Source organism: Ceratotherium simum, chromosome 27 (genome assembly GCF_057802395.1).
Source record: "Ceratotherium simum simum isolate JZ-2026a chromosome 27, ASM5780239v1, whole genome shotgun sequence".
NCBI classification, from domain to species: Eukaryota; Metazoa; Chordata; class Mammalia; order Perissodactyla; family Rhinocerotidae; genus Ceratotherium; species Ceratotherium simum.
In genome coordinates, this window is record NC_141926.1 from 2,552,165 (window position 1) to 2,563,205 (window position 11,041).

General features: G+C 53.2%; 1 protein-coding gene across 7 annotated transcripts in view; it reads right to left on the reverse strand.

The window, feature by feature from the left end:
* Window positions 1-11,041, reverse strand: part of TRPM2 (transient receptor potential cation channel subfamily M member 2) — a 59,708-nt gene that overhangs the window by 16,836 nt on the left and 31,831 nt on the right. For all 7 annotated transcript variants that reach the window (XM_087417991.1, XM_087417989.1, XM_087417990.1 and 4 more), the window contains 8 exons: window positions 9,546-9,650; window positions 8,803-8,932; window positions 7,462-7,607; window positions 6,510-6,622; window positions 5,831-6,044; window positions 4,950-5,068; window positions 4,207-4,339; window positions 3,597-3,768 (listed from right to left, as the gene is read on the reverse strand). In XM_087417991.1, coding sequence (XP_087274117.1) covers window positions 3,597-3,768; window positions 4,207-4,339; window positions 4,950-5,068; window positions 5,831-6,044; window positions 6,510-6,622; window positions 7,462-7,607; window positions 8,803-8,932; window positions 9,546-9,650 — 1,132 coding nt within the window. The remainder of the gene's footprint in view (window positions 1-3,596; window positions 3,769-4,206; window positions 4,340-4,949; window positions 5,069-5,830; window positions 6,045-6,509; window positions 6,623-7,461; window positions 7,608-8,802; window positions 8,933-9,545; window positions 9,651-11,041) is intronic.

Sequence of the window (11,041 nt, forward strand, 5' to 3'; positions counted from 1 at the left end):
ATATTAAAAAGAACTGAAATTGATAACATAACCGTCCAGTTTAGTGAACTAAAAAGAGAAAAGCAAACTAGACCCAAAGCAAGGAGAAGGAAGGAAATAATAAAGATTAGAATGCAAATAAATGAAATGGAGAATACAAAAACAATAAAGAAGCAACAAAACCAAAATTTGGTTCTTGGAAAAGATCAACAAAATTACAACCCTCTAGCTTGACTGATCAGAAAAAAAAGAAAAGGCTCAAATTACAAAATCATAAGTGAAAGAGAGGACATCACTTCCAATCTTACAAAAATAAAAAGAACTACAGGGAAATACTACAAAAACTGTATGCTAACAAATTAGATAACTTAGAAATATGCACAAATTCCCAGAAAGACACAAATTACCAAAAGTGACTGAAGAATAGAAAATATATTTAGACCCATAACAAGTAAAGAGATTGTATTAGTAATTTTGAAAATTCACACAAAGGAAAAGTTCAGGCCCAGATGGCTTTCCTGGTGATTTCTGCCAAATGTTTAAAGAAAAATTAAAACCAATCTTTCATAACCTCTTCCAAAATTTAAAAGAGGAGGAAATACTTTCTAACTCATTCTATGAGGCCTGCATCACCCTGATACCAAAACCAGACAAAGACCTTACAAGAAAACTACAGGCCAATACCTGGTGACTATAGATGCAAAAATCCTCAACTGAATGCTAGCAAACTGAATCTAGCAACATAAAGAAAGAATTATACACCACGACCCTGTGAGCTGCATCCCAGGAATGCAGAGTTGATTTAACAACCAAAAATCAATTCATGTAATACACCATATTAATAGTACAAAGAACAAAAACCATATGAACATTTCAGTGGATGTCAGGAAAGGCATTCGACAGAATCTAACACCCTTTCATAATAAAAACATCCAAGAAACTAGGAAGAGAAGGGAACTTCTTCAACCTGATCAAGGACATTTACAGAAAACCCACAGCTAACACTGTACTTAATAGTGAAAGACTGAAAGCTTCCCCCCTAAGATCAGGAACAAGATAAAGATGTTTGTTCTTGATACTTCTGTTCAACAGTGTACCAGAGGCTCTAGCCAGGATAATCAGGCAAGAAAAAGAAAGAAAAGGCACCCAGATTGAAAGGAACAGGTAAAACTACCTCTATTTCAGATGACATAATCTTGTACATAGCAAATCCCAAAGAATCCACTAAAAAACTCTTAGAACTAATAGGAGGCGGCCCGGTGGTGTAGTGGTTAAGTTCGTGCGCTCCACTTCGCCAGCCCGGGGCTCATGGGTTTGGATCCCAGGTGCAGACATACACACTGCTCATCAAGCCGTGCTGTGGCAGCATACCATATAAAGTAGAGGAAGATGGGGATGGATGTTAGCCCAGGGCCAGTCTTCCTCAGGAAAAAGAGGAGGATTGGCCACAGATGTTAGCTCAGGGCTAATCTTCCTCACACACACACAAAAAAAACTCTTAGAACTAATAAATAAGTTCAGCAAGGTTTCAGGAGACATGATCAATATACAAAATATAGTGTATTTTATACACTAGCAATAAACAATCCAAAAATGAAATTAATAAAACAATTTTATTACAGTAGCATGAAAAATAATAGAACACTTAGAAAATAAATTTAACAAAAGTAGCACAATTATACATTGAAAACTACAAAATATTGGTGAAAGGTATTAAAGAGCTAAGTGGAAAGACATCTCATATTCACAGTCAAAATCCTAGATGCCTTTTTTAGAGAAATTGATAAGCTGATCTAAAAATTCATGGGGACCCAAGAAAACTCAGAGGTCAAAACAATCCAGAAAAAGAAGAAAGTTGGAGGACTCATTCTGTAATTCCTGACTTCAAGACTTACTACAAAGCTGCGCTAATCAAGATAGTATGGTGCTGACAAGGACAGACACATGCATCAGCGGGACAGAATTGAGAGCTGAGAAATAAACCCTTTTGTTCGTGGTCAGTTGATTTTTGACAAGGGTGCCAAGACAATTCAATGGGGACAGAATAGTCTTTTCAAAAAATGGTGCTGGAACAACTGGATATTTGCATGCAAAAGAATGACCCTTACCTCACACTATATACAAAAATTAACTTAAATGGCTCAAAGGCCAGAAGTAAGAGCTAAGCTATAAAACTTTTAGAATAACAACACTGGCATAAATCCTCGTGACCTTGGGTTAGGGGATGGGTTCTTACTATGACACCCAAAGCACGAAGGATAAAAGAGATTGAGAAGTTGAACTTCATCAAAATTAAAAACTTTTGTGCTTCAAAGGACAACATAAAGAAAGTGAAAAGAAAACCCACGGAATGGCAGAATGTATTTGCAAACCATATATCCAACAAGGGACTGGTATCCATATGTAAAGAACTCTTACAACTCAATAATAAAAAGACAAATAACTCACTTGAAAAATGGGCAAAGGATAAGAATAGACATTTCTCCAAAGAAGACATACAAATGGCTCTGTAAGCACGTGAAAAGATGCTCAACATTAGCCATCTGGGAAATGCAAATCAAAACCACGATGAGATACCGCTGCATACCCACTAGGATGGCTGGAACCAAAAAGGACAAATGATAACAAGTGTCAGCTGTAAAATGCTGCAGCTGCAGTGGAAAACAGTTTGGTAGTTTCTCAAAAAGTTAAAGCAGAGTCATCATATGACCTAGCAGTTCCACTCCTGGGTACACATCCAAGAGAAATGAAAACATATGTCTCACACAAAAATTTATCAATTACTGCTCACAGCAATGTGATTCATAGCAGCTAGAGTGGAACCAACTCAAAGGTTCACCAGCTGGTGAAGGGGTAGATAAATATGGTCAATCCACGTGGCGGAATACTATGCAGCCATAAAAAGGAGTTGAAGATGATACAGGTTACAATATGGGTAAACCTGAAAATATTATGCTAAATAAAGGAAGCAAGACACAAAAGACTACATATTACAATACCCAATTTGTATGAAATGGCCAGAAAAGGTAAATTCTATAGTGACAGAAAGTAGATTAGAGGTTCCTTATGGCTGAGGGGAGGGGAGAATGGGGAGTAACTGCTAATGGGCATGGAGTGTCTTTTTGGGGTGATACAAATGTTCTAAAATTAGAGTCTGTAAATACACATAAAACCACTGAAGCATACACTTTATACAGGTGAGCTTTATGGTATGAGAATTATATCTCAACGAAGCTGTTAAGAAAAAACTCAGTATACGAAAAGTCTTCTCTCCACCCAGAGAAGGAGGAAGTCATTTCTGACTGGGGTGCGAGGAAGGGAAGGCATAGGGTGCATTCAGTGTTGGGGAGGGGCTGTCAGCTGATGCCTCCACCTCCCTGGGCCACACCCTCGGCCCACCTGGGATCTCCGCCAGCTGCAAGGTACAGCTCAGGCTCCCCCACCCCAAGTGACGCCCTCTCCCGTCAACAGGGCAGCGCACACACCTGTCTCTTTCTCCCCAGGAACCCTGGAGCTCCTGCCCCCGGGGCAGTGCAGAGCAAGTGCAAAAGGCCCGCCCCGCCCTCCCCAGTCTCCCGTGAGCTTGCAGGAGCCCATGCTGGGGTGGGGCCTCCTACCGTCGATGTAGGCCGGCATCTGCCCGAAGATGGTGAGGTATGACTGGTAGATGACCCCCCGGAAGATCCAGTCTACCCGGCTCTCGTTGTGGATGAGGATGGCCTGCTTGGCCACCCCGAAAGACACGACCCACACCGCCAGCAGGAAGATGAAAAAGAAGACGTCCTTCATCTGCAGAGACAGGGGACCCACTGCAGCTGCACACACCCCCAGTGCTCTCCCTGCCCCCAGGTGGGCTCCACCTGTGTACCCTGCAGTGGAGGGAGATGCCCACGGTGTGGACTCGTGGAGCCAGGAGCTCTGGGGGTCAGCCCTGGGCCTGTCCCCATACCCTAACGAGGTCCTGGGCACCCTGCGAGGTGTAGGAGAGGTCGGATGTGACCGTGACCCAAAGATGGGAGTGACAGGAACTGTAACAGGGATCAGGAATGAGTTGTGGAGATCAGGGAAGGCTGCCTGGAAGAGGCGACACACAGGCAAAGACCGGAGACAGGCACGCCAGGGGGTGGAAGCCCCAGGGGCAAAGCAGAGACATGGAAACTAGGAGTGTGCTTAAGCCCTGGGGCGCCTCACTTGCAACTGGCACCAGGGGCCCCCTCATCCACTTACCATCCGCTTCACGATGATTATCTTGGGCCCCAGCGTCTTACTGACAGTGAAAATGTGCATCAGACGGAGGCAGAACATGATGAAATCCAGAGAGAGGAGGACGCGCCCGGTGTACAGCAACGCTGGTATGAGCCTGGCCCCGGGCAGAAGCAGGGACCCCCTCAGCTGGCTGCCCAGGGCCTGTCTCAAGCCGCCCGCTCACCTGCCCGAGTCCACGTGTGGCCCTTGGAGGCAAAGGGCTCTGGCAGCCCCAGACCCAGAAGTATTAAAAACTGGGTGTGAGCTCGGGGGCAGAGCCTCGGTGGAGGCGTTCTCCAGAAAGGTCCAGAAGCCCAGCCTCAGGCAGGGTAGCCAGGGCTTGAGGGCATCCTGGGAACCAGGAGGCTGGGCTGGGTCCCTCTCACTCCAAGGAGAAAGGGGACCATGGCCCAGTAGACACAGATGGCCTTAAGGAGCAGTGGAAAGGCCTGGGGCCACTGCGGGAGGGAGCCACCGGGCTGGGACAATGCCCCCTGCATGTGGGCAGTCCTCTGAGGTGACAAGGAGCTCTCGCATCTCCTCCAGCAGTCCCCAGGGCTCACAGCGTCGCCCACTGGACAGACGACCAATGCATTCACAGGAGCTCAGCCTGCCAGGCGGCGCCAGCTACAACCCCAGTCCCGAGCCCACCCCTGTGGGGGCTGCTGCCTCGGTCAGGAGGGGTACCTCCAGGGGAGAAGGTGGGCGGATGCGCGGCCACTCACCTGCAGGTCAGTCCTACTATGAAGAGCAAGATGGCAATGATGTCCAGTTTATTCCAGAAGTCACTGAAGTACAAGAAGGCCCTCTTCCTCAGCCCGCACCCGTCAGGGTCGTAGAAGAGCTGCGAGGAGACGCATCAGGGAGGCCTGTGCTGTCAGTCACTCACCACCAACGGCAGTGAAGACACTGCTCCTTCCTCGGGGCGGCTGGGTGTGGAGGGGACGGGTTCCCATGGCCCCGGGGCCAGGGCAGGAGAGGCCGCCCTGACCCCAGCCCTGCTCAGTAGGCAAAGGCGTGCGCTGTGGGAGAGCCCCCTCCCCACGGCCAGGAGCCAGCCGCCCTCCACAGGAGCTTTGTTCCTGCCTCCTGCAGCAGCCCTGGGAGGAGGGTGGGACCCTGGGGAGCACCGTGGGAGCCCCTTTTGGCCTGCCTGGCAGGAGTCCCCACACCCTCCTCCAGGTACCAGACCCCAGACCCCAGCAGCTGCGGGGATGGTGCGGGCAGGAGGCCCCACGGGAACACCCAGGTCCCTTCCCTGGGACCTCAGGACAGATCGGGGAGGAGGGTGCGCCCTCTGTTCTGGGACGTCCAGCTGTGAGGCCGGGACTCAGAGCACGGAGCTTTGCCCGCCTCGTGGAGATGCTCTGGCTGCAGGAGGCCACACGGCCAGCGAGAGGAGAGCCAGTGCGACGCCACCAGCCCGGCCGCACCTCCTTGCTGGCAACCGTGAGGCCCCGGGCCCGACAGGAGGACAGGAGGCGATGGTGTTGATGCAGTGTGGACTAAGGGGGCCAGGGCCCACCGTGTGAACGTGCCCAAGTGGGTGCTCCCAGGGTGGGCGGGAGGAACCGGGGATCACAGCGAGGGAGGGAGGGAGCCACACCTGCCGCAACTCCTCGCAGGTGAGGGAGAAGAGCCAGAAGTAGATGACGTACTCGCAGTGTGAGGGCGTGGGCTGGAAGTCCACCATGAGCACGTAGGAGAAGAGGCAGAGGAAGAGGAAGTAGGACAGGATGTTCACGTGGAAGATGACCACGGGCGCGCTGAAGAAGGCGCGGACGCGGAGCAGGCCCCTCACGGCCTGCAGCCTCTTCTCCCTGCGGGGCGGGCATGGGGGAGGCAGCACAGAGGACCTCAGCCGCCCGCACAGCTGGGCGGGCAAGGCGCCCGGGGTCACGAGGCAGAGAAGGGAGGACCGGGATGCAGCTGAGTCCGTGCGCCACTGACCCCGCACACACAGCTACAACAGAGGGGCTCAACCAGGTGGCCCCGCAAAGGGAGGACCCCACAGAGCCCTGGGCTCTGGCTCTGTAAGGGCTGTGACAAACACTCAGGCCACGGTGGGTGCTCGGGGCACAGTGGGCGGTCAGCGCAAGCAGGTCAGTGCTGGGGGCTTCACACAGGTGAGGCCCCTCCCTCTGCCTCCTGCCCACAAGCATCTCTACCCTTCTAACATCCAGTCGCAGCCATAAGGACACGTGTGACTTGCCCCCAGCGAGGGCATTGGGGAACGAAGGTCTCGAGCCCCTGGCCCCGCCCGCAGCCCCACAGCCAGCAGGCACCTGAAGGAGATGAGGTGGGTGCAGAGCAGCGGGAAGGCCAGCATGCACAGGATCACCCGCCAGAGCCCATTGTCCACGCAGAGCTGGCCCCACCACACCTTGGTCAGGAAGGCCTGCGGACAGAGGAGTGGCTTCGTGACGGGCGGCACCCGCACCCCACCCTGACCCTGCGCCCCCTGCAACCCACCCCTAAGAGTGAATGACGTGTCTGCTCTGGGCGAAGGGACTCCAGGGGCTCAAGCACAGCGCTCTCTGAGATGCAGTGGGCAGCACAGGACAGGTGCTCTGCCTGCTGAGGAAGAGGCTCCAGGTGGGCAGAGCCCGGCCAGGGTGTCCCAGAGGCAAGTGGCAGAGAGACAGGGCTCGAACTCAGGGCTTCTGCTCCAGAGCCCATCTTCCTCCCACCGTAGCTGCAGGACCCCAGCTCTCATCAGCTGGCCCCTCTAAGCTGTTCATGTGTGTGTCAGGGGGACGGGGGGACAGGACTCCTCCCCACCACGTCCCCAGGCCCAGGCACAGCCCGGCACACGATGGTGCTGCATGGACATGAAGCCGTGCTCCAAGGAAGCGCTGGCATCCCAGGGGCACCTGCCGCGTGCCAGGCCTGCCGTGGGCATGGAGGCAACACCAGGCTCCTGCCCTTGGCACTCCAGGAGGACGCCCTGCCCCCTCCCGAAGATCCCTCCCCAGGCCCCAGGTCGGGGGGCTGACGTGAGCCATGCCCTCGTGACCACCACCCCCTCTCACTTAGAGTCAATTTCCTCATCGGCAAAATGGGAGGCGGGAGGGTCTGCTGGGTCTGCTCACGCCACCAACCGGCCAGTGCTGTCCCTGGGTCCCTGAGGGACCCAAAGCTCGTGAACGCGTGCGCCATGTCTGTGAGTGGGAGGCTGCATCCGGCCCGACAGCACCACGGGAGGCTGTTTCTGGAAGCGGGCCCTCAGAAAGTCACCTGGACACCCCCGTGGGACATGAACTTCATGTCCTTGGCCTCCAGGGCCAGCTGCAGGCAGGTGGTCGTGCCCCAGGCCTGGGACACTCGGACGAGCAGTTTCTGTGCTCTCTCTTCATCCTTGCGGTAGCACTCGGTGAAGACTCCTGCACGGAGAAGGAAGATCCATGTCACAGAGGCAGAGTCCCAGTCACTGATACCTGGGGACAGTGTCAGAGTGTGGCCTCTCCAGATGGCACAGCCTGGACAGCAATAGGGGCTGAGACCTGGACAAGGACCCCAGGGTGACACAGCATGACATGAGGGGCTGAGACCTGGACAAGTACCCCAGGGTGACACAGCGTGACGTGAGGGGCTGAGACCTGGACGAGGACCCCAGGGTGACACAGGGTGACGTGAGGGGCTGAGACCTGGGCCAAGGACCCCAGGGTGACACAGGGTGACATGAGGGGCTGAGACCTGGACAAGTACCCCAGGGTGACACAGCGTGACGTGAGGGGCTGAGACCTGGGCCAAGGACCCCAGGGTGACACAGGGTGACATGAGGGGCTGAGACCCAGGAGGACCCCAGGGTGACACAGCGTGACATGAGGGGCTGAGACCTGGATGAAGACCCCAGGGTGACACAGCATGACGTGAGGGGCTGAGACCTGGACGAGGACCCCAGGGTGACACAGGGTGACGTGAGGGGCTGAGACCTGGGCCAAGGACCCCAGGGTGACACAGCATGACGTGAGGGGCTGAGACCTGGACGAGGACCCCAGGGTGACACAGCATGACGTGAGGGGCTGAGACCTGGATGAGGACCCCAGGGTGACACAGGGTGACTGAGGGGCTGAGACCTGCACGAGGACCCCAGGGTGACATAGGGTGACTGAGGGGCTGAGACCTGGGCCAAGGACCCCAGGGTGACACAGGGTGACATGAGGGGCTGAGACCCAGGAGGACCCCAGGGTGACACAGCGTGACATGAGGGGCTGAGACCTGAAGACCCCAGGGTGACACAGCATGACGTGAGGGACTGAGACCTGGACGAGGACCCCAGGGGACACAGGGTGACATGAGGGGCTGAGACCTGGACAAGGACCCCAGGGTGACACAGCGTGATGTGAGGGGCTGAGACCTGGACAAGGACCCCAGGTGACACAGCGTGACGTGAGGGGCTGAGACCTGGGCCAAGGACCCCAGGGTGACACAGCGTGACGTGAGGGGCTGAGACCTGGGCCAAGGACCCCAGGGTGACACAGGGTGACATGAGGGGCTGAGACCCAGGAGGAGGACTCCAGAGTGACACACAAGGAGCTGAGCTGTGGTCCGAGACCGCCACCCTGCAGAACTCACCGATGGCTCTGTGTTCATACTCGTCAGCAAGCGCCAGCATCTCCTCCAAGCTGTCCGTGTCCTCCTCCTCCTTGGACAGCTCCTTCAGGATCTTGGTGCAGGCCAAGGCCGCAGCAATGCACTCCTGACTCTGGGGCCCGGAGGAAGCCAGTGAGGGCCCGGATGGCCCAGCCCAGGGAACCCCTGCCACACTGCCAGGCAGATGAAAGCAGAGACCCGGGACACACAGGCCACTGGGTGATGACTTGCTGTGGCCCCTGTCTGCAGAAACCATTTGGGTCCCCCACATCAGCACGTAAGCCCTTACTGCTGGCCCAGTCTCCTGCACTGGCCAGTGGGAGTGGTCTGCTTACCAAGCGGCCCCTGTGCCCACCCAGAACACAGATTGGACACAGGGTATCAGCACAGCCCTATGGGCACAAGTTCCAGCACTCCCTGGGCATCTGGTCAACCCCAGGCATGGGGTCGAGGGGCAGAGGGCACCCCGAAGGGAGGAAACGGGACCAGGCCCATGCATGTCCCCATCCAAGCTCAGGGTACCTTGCCTCGGTGGCACTGCCAGTCCCAGGCACCAGAAGGGGCTGAGAAAATCTCAAAGAAGGCACTGCTTGGGTCAGAGGGCAGCACTGGCCCAGGACGAGGGGCTGGTGTCAGAGCCTGGGAATCTGCATTTGGCCTTTCCATCTCGGGGCCCCATAAGGTGCACCCCATAGCTGTGTGTGCCAGGAAGCAAGTCTGGTTACCTGATCCCAGATGATTTCTGCCAGCTTCCGGCGGTTCTGGACGATGGCCCAAATGAGAAGATCACGGGCTGGGTCCCTTTTGAAGGCAGCATCACCTGATGAATCCTTATAGAGAGATTGGGGACTCACTCTCTACATCTGGTGAGCAGTGGATAGTCAGAGCCCCCACCTAGGTCCCCACTGGCATCAGACTCCCCAGGGGGCCTGTTAGGGGTGCAGGTCCTGGGCCCAGCCCCACACCTTCTCAGAATCACTGCTCCTGGAGGGCAAGCCCCACAACCTGCATTTTCAACAACACCCTAGATAGTTGCCACGCACACTGGGGCTTTAAAAACCATCACTCTGGAGACATGTAGAAACATCCAGAAAGTGGAATACCCAGCTAACTCCTTTACTAACATTTATAGACTCTTGTTACATGCCAGGCAGCTCAAGGTTCTTGAGTCTTATCTGATGGCATCAAAGGCTTTTTCTATGAAGTAAAATTCTAACACAGAGTCTATCAGTAGATTCATGGCTGTGAGCTCCTCAGGTAACCTACACAGTGTCTCCTACAGAGAAGGCCAACAAGAAAGAGCTGCTGATGGACAATGAGGTTACCTGTGAGCGGAAGGGCACCTGGGCCCCAGATATACTCACTATACGTAACAACACAAGAACCAGGCTTCCTGGCCGATCATAAATAAACAAGTACTCAGACACTCTGGAAACAATTCCTGGAACAGAGAACACATTTCCCACATCACACACAAAACTGCACTTTCCTTAAGTGATTTTAGAAATTTCCTGAAGCTTGTCTTTATAAACAAAAAAAAAATTAGTTCATCTTCTCAAATTACAGACATGGTTAAGTATAAGGTTTCACTCCGGACCTTCTTAAGCACATTCCAACCAGGTGTCTTAAATACACTGGAATCAAGAAGAGCAGAACTGTGAATACATAAAACCAAGCCACAACCACGTCCTTCTCAGGGATCAATGGGACAACGGACAGATTTGAAGACCTGAAAGAAGTGGGTCATTTTCTAGCAAGAAAAAAAACAAAACCAAATCTGATCTTAAAACAGGCAGAAAACATAAACAGAAATCGTCAGGAAAGAAACTGAGAAAGTTATCAGAGCTACTACCCAAAAAGGCATCAGCCCCAATGGACTCACAAGGGAGTCTGCTGAGCTTGTAAGAAGCAGTGAATTCCAACCACATGAACTGTTCCAGAGCAGAGAAAGAGGAAAGACTGCCCAACGGATTTTATAAGGCTAACACAAAATTGATACCAGAACCTGACAAATACAGCTGCCAAATCAAACTACAATCAAAGGCTTAAACATTCTAATGCAAAAACCTCGAAAATATTGGCAACAGAATCCAGCATCATATTAAACACATTACCTGGCAATCAAGATGAGATTCAAAACAGGAATAAAAACATTTCACTATCAGGAAATCTACGAAAATAATTCACCAAATTCATAGGTCAAAGAAAAAGAGCAGCTCAA